The sequence below is a fragment of the Eupeodes corollae genome, chromosome 2, assembly GCF_945859685.1.
Source record: "Eupeodes corollae chromosome 2, idEupCoro1.1, whole genome shotgun sequence".
Taxonomy (NCBI): Eukaryota; Metazoa; Arthropoda; class Insecta; order Diptera; family Syrphidae; genus Eupeodes; species Eupeodes corollae.
In genome coordinates, this window is record NC_079148.1 from 94,310,504 (window position 1) to 94,326,252 (window position 15,749).

The 15,749-nt window shown below is 37.4% G+C and overlaps 1 protein-coding gene across 1 annotated transcript; it reads left to right on the forward strand.

Moving 5' to 3' along the window:
* The first annotated feature begins 12,562 nt into the window (after positions 1–12,562).
* On the forward strand, positions 12,563–13,525 carry LOC129945123 (uncharacterized). Its single transcript, XM_056054783.1, has one exon. The coding sequence runs from the start codon at positions 12,563–12,565 to the stop codon at positions 13,523–13,525; it is 963 nt and encodes a 320-aa protein (XP_055910758.1).
* Positions 13,526–15,749: the final 2,224 nt, after the last annotated feature.

The window sequence follows — 15,749 nt, forward strand, 5'->3', positions numbered from 1 at the left end:
CATACAGCCGCGCCAGGTGACTTATGACACTGCGCCGGTGCACTCCAATCATATACTTATATACACCGACCGCGAAGACGACGAAGACGATGCGATGACGATGAGCGTGAATTCAACAGCAACGCGAAAGCAAATGTCATCAAGGTCTTTTGGATGCGCTTTGCAAGGACGAAAGCCTATGCTAAAGCCATTCAAGACCTAGATTCCGAACTCAGAGAGTATACTGCTGCTGGAATATGAGAAATTACTTTCTGTCAGTTCTTTGGAAACTTTGCATTTTTTAATAGAATATGTCATTTTATGGCAAAACAGCAAACAGTACTTTGACTCACGAGTGCAACTTGAGATGGGAACATGGTCAACGCGAAGCGGCGCAGTTGACGCTCTCGCTGTAAGAGGCATAGGGTGATGGGTAATGGTAGTTAAATGCATTTTGAAAATAATGTACAAATTATTTAGCTTCTTTTTGAATGATTATTGTTATTACAAATTAAAAAAGCTATGAATTTACTTCGAACATAATTTTTAGCGAAAAAGTTCACATGTTTCAAATTTTTACGAGTGTATTGCGTTTTTTGGACTATGTGACCTAATTTGCGTCCATAATCGAGCTTATATTACTTCTGCTGTATATTTTTGGAATACCTTTCCACATTGTGCAGCAATGTGGATTCAGTATCATTATTTCAGTGAAGAATCTACGAAGGCAGAAGGACTGATGTTTTAGAAAAATGAACAGGTGTTTTCTTAAGGGTGCGCTTTTTGACGGCTGTCACTTGAATTATGCTTTTTTAGGTTTGAAGAGACTTTCTTCGTCCAATATTCGGTAGACTTCTGCGATTTAACAACTCTGAACTATTTTGTGTGGGGTTTGTAAGCTATAGATGACTTGAGCCTTGAAAGAGATTATTCGGCAAAGATCGAATATTGGGTCCCTTGGTAGCCACTTTTCCGAAATAATTCTTTTTAACATAATGGTAAACCATTACCTCTGTAATGAAGATAAATTCTTGACCATAACATCAACAAAATATAAAGAAAATATTTATTTCTTTTTAAAAATCACACGTCAAAAAGTCAAAGAAATCTGTACCAACCAACAAAAATTTTAATGATAAAAATTTTTCTAACATTTACTATAAGATACTTAAATTTGGTGCATGGACATAAGTACATATCAGTGAGAAATTGTAGTTTTAGGTTATGTTTGGAAAAATATTTTTTCTAAAACACGAAGGTTTAAAGTGGAAGGATGTCTGTCCTTCAGGTTGGGGGTTGTGCCGTTGGGGTGACTTCCTGACCACGTACAAATATCCTAGTTGCGAATCACCAATACGCCTCGGATACGGACGTATTTACTGTTCACAACCTACGCAAACGAATTAAGGACAAAGAATTTCGGATATAAACGTGGAATTTTAGGTCCCTTAACAGACCACGTACGGCCAAAGAATTAGTGGAGGCCCTAGACTGTTATAAAGCAGACATCGTCGTTATTCAGGAAATACGATGGGATGGGTCGAGCAAAAAGAGGATGAAAAACTGCGATATTTACTATGGTGACTTCTACCGAAAAAACCTTATTTCGATGCAGCTTTTTCATTGTAGCCAGACTTAGGCAACAAGTCTTGAACTATAGGTGCATCAACGAGCGCTTCATGATCATCAAGGCTATTTTCGGCAACATTAGCCTGATATTCGCGCACGTCCCCACAGAACAGAACGATGACAACACCAAAGATATGTTCTTCTAGCTCTTGGACAAAACATATGAGCATTGTCCTAGCTACGATATTAAAACTGTCCTGGGCGATTTTAATGCCAAGTTAGGAAGGGAAGACATCTTTGGTGGAATTAATCAGGAAAAATAGCCTGAACGACAACACTTCCAAAAACGGATTTAGGCTTATAGATTTTGCTGAGGGGCGAAACGTCATGATGGTAGGCAAAACGCGTTTTTCTCACTCAGGAACTTGGAGTCTCCAGATTAATCTACCGTCAACCAGATTGACCATATTGCGATCGACGACAGAAACGCTTTCAGCATCATAAATGTCCGAACTTACTACTTAATTACACTACCTCGTTGTAGCCAAGGTAGCACTTCAGGTTTCCAGACCCAAGGTAAAACAGGGAACGGCTGCAATGGTAAGAGATCTCCAAATCTTTCTCCGACCGAGTTCGAATCGACTTCTCTCGAAGTTATCTGCCGCAATCACAATGTATCGAAAACCAGTGGCAACATTACCAAGATGCAATCAGAGAAGCCGCCTCTGATGTGCTGGGTTTCATGAAGCCACCAACAAGGAACCTCTGGTTTGATGAGGAATGTCGGCAGGCAAATACAGCCAAACAACAGGCACGCAAAGCGATGCTGCATAAAGGGACGAGAGCTGCTCGTGAGCTCTATGAGCAGAAGAGGCGAGAGGAACGCCGACTTCACAAATGGAAAAAGGAAGGGCATGAGAAGCATGCGGTCAAAGATGTTAAGAGGTTAAAAAGCATAAATAAAGTTCCAAAGTTTTATGAAGAGGTGAAACGAAATTCACAGTAACATAAACCTAGAATCGAAAACTGCAAAGACTAAAGTGGAAACATCATAGTGGAACCGCAGTCAATGCTGAGGATATGGAAGGACCACTTCTGCAGACTGTGGGAACGAACTGAATTCCGCTGTCAGGCAGGATGATCCATTCAACATAGACGACGAAAGCGAACAATCCCGTCCACCGGACTTAGACGAAGTAAAGATTGCCATATAATCTAAGCTGAAGTCTAATAAAGAAGCTGAAGCGGATGGCTTGAATGCCGAGCTCTTTAAAGAGCATGCACCAACTTATCTGTAAGATATGGTCGGAAGAAAGCATGCCCGATGAATTGAACCTCATTATTGTTTGCCCGATACAGAAAAAAGGAGTCCCTCTAAACTGCACCAACTATAGAGCAATCAGTATACTTAAATCGTCTATAAAATCTTTTTTGCCGTAATATGTGAACGTCTAAAGCCCATCGTCAACAACCTGATAGGTCCTTATCAGTGTGGTTTTAGACCAGGAAAGTCCACAGTTGATCAAATATTCACATTACGGCAGATCCTGGAAAAAACCCAAGAACACCAAATCGACACCCACCATCTTTTCACCGATTTCAAGGCCGCATATGACAGTATATACAGGGATGAGCTGTATAGAGCTATGTCTAGTTTTCACATCCGTGCAAAACTCGTCCGTTTGAGCAGGATGACCATGGAGAATTCACGCTGCTCCATAAAGGTTGGAAACTACTTAACAGAACCTTTCGATGTCAAAAAAGGTTTTAGACAAGGTTATGCGCTGTCATGCGATTTTTTTACCATCGTGCTTGAAAGAATAGTGCAGAGCTTACACGTCAACACTAGAGGCACTATCTTTCGAAAGTTTGTCCAATTACTGGCATATGCTGATGACATTGACATAATCGGAAGTACGCAGCGTGATGTCAATGGGGCTTTTGTGAGTATTGAGGCAGAGGCGGCAAAAATTGGTTTAACGGTTAATGAGGGCAAAACAAAGTACATGCTGTCGTCAAGAAAGGACATACAACACCGACGTCTTGGGCAAAACGTCACCATCGACAGACGTACCTTTGAGGTAGTCAAGGACTTCGTCTACCTAAGCTCCGCTGTAAACGCAAAAAACAACACCAGCGCTGAGATCAAACGAAGAATAACTCTTGCTAACCGCTGTTTCTATGGACAAAGAAAGCAATTGAGTGGTAAAGTCCTCTCTCGAGGGACCAAAGTGTTGCTATATAAGACCATTATTATCCCCGTCCTGCTATACGGTGCAGAAGCATGGACTATGAAAAAAGCGGATGAAGGACCTTGGGTCGGTTCGAGAGAAAAGTTTTTCGTGTGATCTACGGTCCCGTATGCATCTAAGAAGAGTGGAGGAGAAGATGGAACGACGAGCTGTACTGGCTGTACAGTGACGTAGACTTAGCCAGAAGGGTAAAAGTCCAACGACTAAGATGGCTGGTTCCACGTGGAAACCAATGCTCCAGCCTGAAAAGTCTTCGAATCCAAACCCACAGGACAGCGCAGTACAGGAAAACCGCGGATCAGGTGGCGCGCTCAAGTTGAAAGTGACCTCACTCAACTTGGAGCGTGGAACTGGAGATATCTAGCTAGGGACCAAGCTAGATGGAGAAGTTTGTTGGGTGAGGCCCTAGTTCACACAGGACTGTACGCCACCTTAAGTAAGTAAGTAAGTAAGTATAACATACAATAACAACCACATATCTATTTCCGAAGTTTAAAACTAGAACAACCACAGCAGGTATCTAACCATTTTTGTTTTTAATTTTTTTTTAAATGTATTTTTTTTTAGTGCAATGCACTAACCATCATGCCACGGGTGCTACCGCTCTTGACACATAGTTGAGGAAAAAAGGTTTTTTGAGTATACGAACATATACGGCACAGGAATGTACGTACACACACGCACATAGACATCACTTTAAAACCCTTTATCTTGGTTCTAGGATTCTTAAAAAATGTCAAAATATACGATTTGCACAATATAATGAATAATTTGAATACTGTGCCGATCTCGGATAAAACAAAAAAATGTATATAATATCATATATGGAATCTTTGTTCGTATACTTTTTTTATCGTAGTTAATTATAAGTCCAATGGGAGAAGGGTATCAGTGACTGTAAGGTTTAAAAACTTTTTCCTTAGGTTCGTAATTGAAAATTCAATTTATCTTAAATAACCCCCAACAGGATCTCAAAGTATCCTCCATCTTTAGAATGGAAACAAATATTTGAAAAAATCTGATGAAGTTTTTTGCAGCCATAACCAAATTTGGTTACCCAATGCAAAAATCTTCAAAGATTTCTTCCTATATGTGACTCACCAATATTGGCTATCGCTTAGCCATCAAAAACAATCACTGTGCCTAAAAATGGTTACAGCCAAGTCGGAACTCGGTTCCATGGACACGTCATTTAAATCGAAAGACATTTATAAAATGTATACTCGAATCTCTGTACCTAATGAGTAATTATAAACCACAAACCAAAAAAGTAATCTGCAAGATCTCTAAGCAACTTAGCTTCTTAGAAACAAAAAAAACCACAACCATTAAACATGAACATAAAGAGGGCTATAGTGCAGCTAATCATATTCCATAGAGATGCGGCTAATTGAAGATCTCGCTCAAGAAAGCCCAATGGGAACAACCTCAATCTACAATCTAACTTTGCCTTTGCGCCATTGTCCAGCTGAAAAATCACAAAAAAATCACTTCATCTATTAACGGTTTATATTGTAAAGGAAGGCATCAGCATATGGATCAGAGCCGGATTAACCATGTCATGGGCCCCTAGGCAGAGTAATTCTTGGGCCCTTTTCCGATGGTTTTTCGATATTATAAGCTCTTTTTGAGCTAGGTTAGAAGGTGTAGGTAACCTCCTGAGGAATAATCAGCTATAATCTGTCATTTTATAAATCTTAACTAAAACATTTAAAACATCTTAGACAACAGTCTGCAGTTGATAATAAATTAATAACTGTAGTAAATATATGCAGTGATATCTCAACAAAGCATATATGTATAACAACTTCATGGTTCTTAGACAATTTCGATTAACTACAAGTTATTAGAAATTATCTTGCATTCATAAGGTATAAGTATACTTACGGTTTCATTATAAAACTGGAGAGTTAAATCATACGCAAAAGTTTCAATTTTGGTTTTATTATTATGTAATAAAAGAAAGAAAAATGTTTTTTCCAAGTTAAGTTTTAATATTGACTTTTCTAATTTTTTTGAAACAAAATCGCTTATTATGTCTTGAAAATTGACCTCATCCAGAACATCTTTTTCTATCGCCATTATTGCTAACGAATTCAATCGCTTTTGGGACATTGATGAACGCAGACAATTTTTTATAAGTTTTAGTCTTGAAAAATGACGTTCACCAGTCGCGTTAGAAATCATCAAACTTCTATATATTTTTAAGGCTATCATAACATTTGGGAAAGTTGATTGGACCATTTTATCTGAAATTATTTTGAGTAACTTCTCGGCATCCACAATTTTAGATTTTTCTGGTGCATCCTCTGATTGCAACATAAAAAACTTGAATTGCACCATCTCATTAGTAAACTGTGGCTCGATGTCGTCAGAATAATATTCAATGAATTTTATACATGCGTCTTTGATCTCTTGGTTCGTCTTTGTCATGAAATCTGTTAAAAATCCGAAGAGAGAATTAATTAATTAAGATTAATTTTTTAATATGCGCCTGTAGGCCATTATACCAACCTGGCATTTTTGAAGCGTTATCGTATGACTGCCCTCTCGCATTTTTGATGTTAATATGATATTTATTTAAAAATTTCAAAATTGCTTCTGCTAGTTCTTCCCCTTTATGACTGGCCATTGGAATAAAGGCCAGAAAACGTTCTGCTACTTCTCCGTTTGACTTGACATATCTCAGCACTACAGTCAACTGGTCAGTATGAGAAATGTCTGGTGTGGAATCGACACTTATGGAGAAATATTTAGCTTCGATAATTTTGTTCACAATAAATTCTAAAACCCGGTTTCCCAATATTTCAATCAATTCCTCACAAATTGTTGAAGACAAATATGATGGTCTTCCTTTTCCTTTATTGCCATATTTAGCTAAATGAGCACTAAGAAAAGCATCATACATCTGCTCTGAAGGAGGTCACAACTCACAAGTTGGATTTTTCTTAGTAAGAAGTTTGTGAGAAATAAATCCTCACAAAATCAAGTTATGATCACCTTGTGAGGTTTTTGTGACTTGTGAGGTTTGCCAGAATAGGGGTGTAAATTATGTACATAATATCCTGCACTTCGACCCTGTGCTAATGCGTTTGTATTTGTAACATTTCAAAATATTGTTTTTTTCTGGGGCCCTGCTATGTTACTTTGTGCTACTTTCGAATCTGTTCGAAAGTTAATTTTAGTTGTACTTCCTACTAACTTTTATTAGATATTAAAACGTGAAAAAAATTTGAGCTGACTGTCGAAAATCCGAAAAAAAGGGAAAAAATCTCTCATTCTGGCATCGCTGGGTTGGGCCCATTAGGATGGAATGGGGCATGGGAGTCATAATTCATTATAAACACGTATACACTGTTTCTTTTTGTGTTGTTCTTTTTTCTTATATTTATGGCAAGTATAAAAAATGTAATGCTGTTTTTTATTGAAGGTGCATCTCTAAAAAAATTTGTTGTTCGTAGTCAGAGCGAGGGGCCCCTAGGCAGCTGCCTAGTTTGCCTTGAGGCTAATCCGGCACTGATATGGATCCCTATATTCTGTGGTATGATGGTAAGGAAGTGGTCCACCTGTGTGGATATTACCATCATTATCTTCGTGGGATCGCCGCGGCGGCCGGCGCTGCACTGGAGTTTTTCGTTTTTCATAATCACAGCATAGCATAGAGCAGCAACCTTCATAGGTCTCTTTAGATGGGTTCTTTGTTTTCGAAGGAGAGAATTCAGCCAGAAAGCAATAACTGCAACTGCATCAGCTAGCATCAGCAATATCCAGCACCCAGCACCTGGTGACAATCAATATATGGGAACCATTTTTTATGGACTCGAAGATGGTATTCTTTTGTTTTGGTTTGTTGGCACTTTTATGGTCAAACGTATGCGGTCAACGGAAAGATAGTTTTATGACTTGTAGAGCACATTCCCATGTTTGGCAATGCATCTTTGAAATATATCTCACTCCCCATGTACCTACGACCTATACGAGCACTCGTATGTTGCCCAACTCTCTGGTGTTGCATAAGAAACGAAACTCTTGTGTGTTATTTTGGATGGAACAAGGTACAACAGCGGCCGCAATGGAAGGCGGAACCTCTGCGGTCCCTTTCGAAAAGCGTTGTCGCCTGTTTGGCACAAAACGATTTTATCTCGTAACCATCAATTGCCGAGATAAAAGCCAATTTCATGTGAAACAAATGAGTCCAACCACGGGGTGGGGTATCTGTGTTTATAAAGTTGAGAACACATGTGGAAAACTCCTCGACGGACATCGTACTGAGCACGTATCACGGCTTCGTATGTTCATTTCATTTACCCAAACTCTGTGAAAATTAAGAGTCTCTACGAGCCAAGGATAATGGTTGGCCAGCAGCGGGAGTATACTCGATCGTATATGTGTTTATTTGGACTTTGGCGAGTATCCAATGCATCGCACAACAGCGACATCAGGTGGCGATCTTTATGGACCAAGCTGTTGAATAAATTTTGGTTCTACAAATGCGAGAATTAGTGCACGCCGGCTAACCGCAACAACTTTAAGGTTATTTGGAGTGCTCCATTTGGTAGGCAAACACCATAAATGGCTTGATGGCTTAATTCAAAGCAGATAATATTAATTTTCTTACACGTTTTTCGCTAAAGTGTTTTCACTGCAAGATGATGACGGGTGGAAGGGAGGCGTTGTTGGGGGATTTGGACATGGAATCCCTTTTCGCTGGCCACAGTTTAGAGTGGGATTTCAAAATATACGCAATGGATTTAGTAATGTTGAGAGAAGTTTCTGATCCTTTGATTTTTTGCATATCAACTTAATAATTATTTTAAAGAACTAATGTTGAGAACAATCTGTGTCTAACATATTAAAATTATTTTCCATAAAACAAAATGATATGGACTCAAGAGGCAGGCTGAATGCAAATGGTAGCTATATGCTCAGGGCTTTCAAATGAAAGGTATCACCTTTATTTAAAAATTATATTTTAACGAAAAATCCATGGATATTTTCTTACAGCTTTGATTTAAGGACCATATCCTTTTCATAAAATGTTCAATGACCAATTTGCACATTTCCGGTTGTAAGAACTCGACTATTTCGAGCATACCATCTTCATTAATCTGCAAGTTGTGCATTAACCCCATTTTTGAATGAGTAAGGCGTAGCAGAGAACAATCTCAAAAATCGAAAAATACTGTGTAGCATTTTGATGATCAAGATGCATTTTGCATCATTGGATTTTCTGAGCCCTAAATTCGACAGTTCTCAGAACTGGAAATGTTGAATATTTTGAAGAAGATACTCGAACGGCTTGATTAGATTGTCTTCATGAAAAAAACGGTGTTATTTCGCCTTGAAATGCATTTTCCCAGAGGTCGACAAACTTACCTTTTTATCTGTATCCACTAGTTTCACTATTGCTAGCCAATAATGACTAAAATTTATATTTTTATTTTTTTTTGACGGGAGGAAATCTTTAAAAGACACTTGTCAATATTCGACACCAAGTAGTGTGGGACTTGAACCACTAAAACCACCTCTTTATCAAAGCCAATCTTGAAGGATCGACTTCAGATTTTTCTTTCTTAACTTTGTACAGTCACTTTAGTTGAAGTTTAAACTTTTAATACTTTCCCATGTTTTGTTAGACCATAAGCTTATGAGGCTTGGTTCTTAATTTCCGAACATGGTTTCTTATATTCAAGACGGACTCCAGAATTAGTATGACTTTGCAGTCTCTGATTGTGCGATATAGTGTATTTTTTAACAACTTCTGTAACCATTTCTATTTGTATAAGTCACGATGTAGATCGGTATCGCTGCATTAACTATTCCACGAAGGACTTTGTTTTGAAATTTTTGGATGATCTCGGTATTGCATTATTTTGTTTTGGATCTATAAATCAGAGTTGTTACCAAGTAACCAGGACATTTTTCTATACTTCAAGTTTAGTTCTTCTCTTTTCTTTTTGATGTGCTCTTTCCACTTAAGCTTTGCATCCAAAGTCATTTCAAGGTATTTGGCCGTATTGGCGTAAGGTACAGCTTGATTATTAAAGAAGAAGAAGAATGATACGCCATTTTTCGGTCCAAGCTCTCACTGTGTCGACGGCATTTTGTAGTTTTACTGCTGCCTTAGAGACACATTTGTCGGGTACCAAAATTGCGATATCATCTGCAAAAGTTGCCATTATGGCGTGATTACCAACTGGAATATCCCTTGTGTATAGTAAATACAGGGTAGGACCTAGGACACTTTCTTGTGGTACACCGGCTTCTATTTTCTTCAATTCCGAGTATTCTTGATCGTAACTTTCTCTAAACAATCGGTTTGAGATGTCCGATCTTAATATTTCAAAGTACTGCCTGGGAAGATCGCTTTGCAGTTTGTACTCAAGTCCCTCATGGCAAACCTTGTCAAAAGCTTGAGCAACATCTAAGAAAATAGCTGAACATACTTGTTTTTCTTCTAATGCTTTTTTTATTACATCCGATATTCTATGAACTTGGTCTATCGTGGAATGTTTACTTCTAAAGCCAAACTAATGGTTTGGTATTAACCTTCTTTCTTCTATGATTTTGCTAAGTCTCTTCAGAAGCAGTTTTTCAACACTTTTTGCCATAATTGGTATAAGTGATATTGGTCTGTAAGCCGTCACTTCTGTAGGTGGTTTACCTTGCTTTGGTATGACAATTACTTCAGCAATTTTCCAATGGTGCGGGACATACCGGTGCTTAAGGCATGCAATTATTGGAGTTTTATGAAGGCTTTCAATGGCATTTCTTTTCATAACCTGAGCAGTAGTTAGATAGTAACCCGGTGATTTTTTATTTGGTAGTTAATGTAAACACATACTTTTTATTTTAGTCTTACAATTGGTATTTCACTTTCATCAATCTTATCAACAAACTGTAAGTTATTTTCAGCCGCGTTTGATGAGTATGGCTTGAAAACATTCGCAAGATGTTCAGCGAAAAGGTTAGCTTTTTCTTTCGGGTTACCGATCCATTTCCTATCTTGAGATTTCAAGCGCGAGTCAGTCGTTAACCAAAAAATATAATTTTATTAACTAAGAAGAACTGAGACAGACAATTATTGCAAGCTTTTGACTTTTCCTTTGTTGCCTCCTATGCTGCTTAGGTCTAGGGTGCGGACGCATTAAGGCTACAGCGTAAACAATGCCGTTGAAGGCCGCCTTCAACTAAGTAATAAAGGACATAGTTTTCTGTAACGACGCACAAAACTCGTACCAATCCATCTTGTTCAAGATAGGTTTTGACAATTCTTCCGGTAAGCCATCGACATGGCCGTTGATTTTTATCCTTTATGAGGACTACATCGTCTATTTCGATATTTTTAGATTTCTCTTGCCATTTTGAGCTCTTGCGCAATTGGCTGATGTAATCTTGAGACCATTTTTTCCACAAACCATGGACAAGAGATTACAGGTATTGCCACCTATTCGATAGTGAAATTTTGCAGTTTATATCGGTTGGATCAACCACAGTCATCAAAGGTATCGAGATCAAATAATGCGCTGGGGTCAAAGGGTCGGCATCACCTTCAAAACGAGTGCACAACGGCCTTGAATTTGCAGATGCCTCGATTTGGCACAAGATCGTTGAGAATTCTTCGTAGGTCACCGATGTGTTCGCCATCACTCTTCGTAAATGAAATTTTAATGTTTTAACGCCGGCCGCCCAAAGTCCACCGAAATGCGGGCCATAAGGTGGTGAGAAGATCCAATTAATTGCCTTGGTTGTAAGTTCGCCTGTGACGTCAGTTTGAAAGCTGGCCGAATTGAGAAGATTCGCCTATTCGCGAAGGGTTTGATTGGCGCCCAGAATCTTCGCAATGCAGCTATGATGGCTACTTATGAAAGCGCGGTGACTACTTTTAAATGTATGGCCTTCGTTGCCATGCAAATAAACAAGGCCACGTACACCTTATATTTCTTGGCGTCTCGTCCTCTCCATACGACCTGGACGTAAATGGCCCAGCATAATCGACGCCGGTATTGCCGAAGGTCACGCCCGGTTCCAATCGAAGAAGAAGAAGCGAGATTTGAACGATCGCGATTTTTGCCAAAAGTAGATCTTGCGGTGAAAGAAAGTGAATTCGAGATGGATTTTGCATTTATCGTCTTCGAAACAAAAGAATACATCGCGTAACGACGCGAAAAAGACGGTTAAGATTCGAGAAACGTGTAAATATTTCAAAGTTTTTAATGTTCGGAGTTTTAGTTAAACAGACAAGTTTGCATTCGTTTGCACTTTCACTATATTCTGGCAAGGTAGAAAACGTAATCACCTCATCGCGTAAAAACCGCGGCCACCATAAGTTCAAATTAGTCAGGCAATGTGGCATTATACCGCGGGTGGCACAATCTACGTGATTTTCTGCCGTTAGTACATGATTGATGATGATACTGACGATTTGAGAAATTCGGTTATTAACAAATACGTTTCTCGGTCGGGGGAATCCGTGAATCCAATGAAGAACAGTTGTTGAATCCGTATAGGCAAAGCATTCGGTATCATTAATCATAATATCATTTTTCTCTATCTGTCAAACTGAGAACACGCATTTTAACAAAGCTCTTGATAAAAATTATTTTAAACAATAAAATAAACGCAAAATATTAAAAAACATTTATTTACTAATTGTGATAAAAGTAATACTTTCATTGGTTTATAAACATTAATATAATTCTTTGAATATACTCGTAAAAAGAATTAGTTACAAACATTTGCAAATTCACGTGATTGTGATCATGGTGGCTAAATGCATATCTTGTAAGCAAAATGTGTCAAGAAATAATCCAGGAATTTTGTGCAATGGCTGTGATAAACATTTCCATGCCAAGTGTGGTAAAATAGATAAGGAGCTATTCCATAAACTAGCATCTGGTGAAATATCAGTATGGAAGTGCGAATCTTGTCGCATTCAATTAACAACTCATAACCTCAATAACACCAGCTTAAATATGGGGGAAACAGACTTCGAATCAGATATTGATTTTCATCAATCAATTAAAAAAATACACATGGAGCTCGAAAAAATCAAGGCCACTCAATTGGCGTTCACGAACTCAGTTTGTAAAGTGAGCAAACAACTCTCAGTGATCGAAAGCATGGCTACCGCAATTTCAGACAACAAGAAGAGAATCGATGACCTCGAGTCTGAAAATACACAGCTTAAGCATCAAATCGTCTCGCAACATCAACGCATACACCAGCTGGAGCAAAAAGAAGCTCAGAAGCAAATTATGATATATAATATTCCAAATCATGAACCGAACATCGACTTAAGAGCTGTCTTTACGCAGGTTCAAGCAGTTCTGTCCAATGTTCCATTAAAAGATGATGACGTCGTTGATATAAGACGGCTTCCTAGCAAAACAGCTAAACCGGGACCGTTACTGATTGAAATGAAGAACACTCACGTTTGCAAACGATTCTTGACTGCAGCTAAACTACACCGTATTAATGTATCACAAAATCAAAATTCTCTTTCATTTTCTATATCTAATTCAATTAATGATCAACTTATTTATATCAATGAATACATTCCTATTTCAGATCTTATTTTGTACAAGAAAGCAAAGGCACACAAGATTGAGCACAATTTTAAGTATTTATGGAAAAAAAATGGCAATATTTTCACGAGGAAGGATGACGAGAGCAAAATTTTTAAACTTTCATCACTTACTGATTTTGATAGAGTAAAACTTTAAAAACAAGCAAGTACAAATCACAATAACATAGATAAACATATAATGAATAATTTAAATATTTACTACCAAAACATTAATAGAGCTGTAACCAAATTACACGATATCAAGAAGGCAATATTATGTAATGATTTTGATGTCATATGTTTTACCGAAACTAATTTTAATGTATTCAACCTAATGAAGCGTTTCCTTTGAACTATAATGTATTCCGGAAAGATAGAAATAATGAAATATTTGAGTCATGCGGGGGAGGTGGTTGTTTGATTGCCGTAAAAAATCATATACCAGCGATTAGATTTTCAAAATTGGAGACATGTTTTGAGGATTTATGGATATGTTTAACAAATCCAACTAACATGAGAAAAATTTTTATTTGTTGCAACTATATTAGACCTCAAACTACTGCTGATGTATATGATCAATTTTGCAATAATCTTTGTTCAGTTTTTCAATCGCTTTCAAATAATGCAGAAGTAATCTATTTAGGTGACTTTAATGTCCCGACTATCATATGGACTTTCGATTCAATCTCAAAAAGCTTAATACCAAGTTACTATACGTCTCGCAAAGCCGAATCGCTATTGATGTCTACATCCTTTTGCAATTTCTCACAATATAACCCAATTAGAAATTGCGATGACAATTTACTTGACTTGGTTTTTTCAACAATGCGCTCTCCAAACATTACGGTCTCTGCAACAAATGAAGTTCTTTCCAAAATTGACACATATCACCCACCACTGTTAATAACATGTAAATTTCATGTGGAAAGATTTTTGTCAGAATCTGTTATTCAACAAAGAAATTTTCATAGGGCTAATTTTCAAAGTTTAAATTTATTCTTAATGGATGTGAACTGGTCTTATCTCAATACTTTAGGCACAGAATTAGCATTCCAAAGTTTTTTTGATGTCATACGTAATGGAATTAATTTATATGTGCCACTTAAAAAAGTGCGCAATGCAAATTATCCCAAATGGTATTCTATCAACCTTATCAATTCAATAAAAGAAAAAAACAAAATGCTGCGTAACGTAAGAAAATTTAACAGGCCAGATGATGTAATTACTTTTCAATGAATGAATGTTATGCTCAGTATCTAAAGGAAGTTGAAAATAATATTAAAACAAATGTCAAGTTCTTTTGGTCATACTCTAAGGAGCTACGGAAATCCAATAAGATTCCCAACACAATGACTCTCGATGATGAAATTCATTCCACAAATCAAAGTATAACAGAAGCTTTTTCTTCGCATTTTCAACTTAACTACAGCCATACAAATGCATTATCTATCAGAAGCTTGAATAACAATTCAAATCTACATTTAACAGATATACTTGTTCCTATGATGACAACAGGTAGCGTGGCTTGTGTTTTGAATAGTCTTGATACAACAAAAAATGCAGGTCCTGATGGTGTTCCAAACTTATTTTATAAAAACTGTCAAGAATCTATTGTTGTACCTTTATGTATGCTATTCAACAAATCTTTGCGTGACAAAACATTTCCATCATGTCTTAAACATTCATTTGTTACTCCGATTCTAAAAAATGGGAATCCTTCTGATGTTAAGAATTACCGTCCAGTATCAAGTTTGAACGCCATGTCCTTAATTTTTTAAAAGTGTGTGTACACCTCAATAATACCTGACATCCTTCCATATTTAAGCGATGGCCAGCACGGTTTTTTGCGAGGTCGATCGACGGTGTCTAATCTTGTTTCTTTTTCACATTTTGTGGCAAAAGCATTAGATAAATCCACACAAGTCGATGTTGTGTACACGGATTTTTCAAAAGCCTTTGACAGGATAAGCCATTCAACTTTGGTACTGAAATTGCGAGAATTTGGATTTCAGGAAAACCTCGTTAAATGGTTTGAGACCTATCTCTCAGATAGACAATATAATGTCGTTCTAAATAATGTACATTCCAGACCTTTCTACCCTTCATCAGGTGTACCACAAGGCTCAATTTTGGGCCCATTACTTTTTAATATTTACGTTAATGATGTTACTCACAATATGTCTTCCATGTCTCTTGCTTACGCAGATGACTTGAAAATATTCAAAGTTATAAATAATGTTAGGGATTGCATTGATCTTCAAAAAGACCTCAACACTTTATTTGATTGGTGTCAACTTAATAATTTAGATCTGAATATAAAGAAATGTTCAATAGTGTCGTACTTTAGGAAACTTAAACCCATTAACTTTGAATATGAGATA

What these genes read in the sequence shown, in the direction of transcription:
- LOC129945123 (XM_056054783.1), top strand. Translation starts at nt 12,563, where the DNA reads ATGGTGGCTAAATGCATATCTTGTAAGCAAAATGTGTCAAGAAATAAT.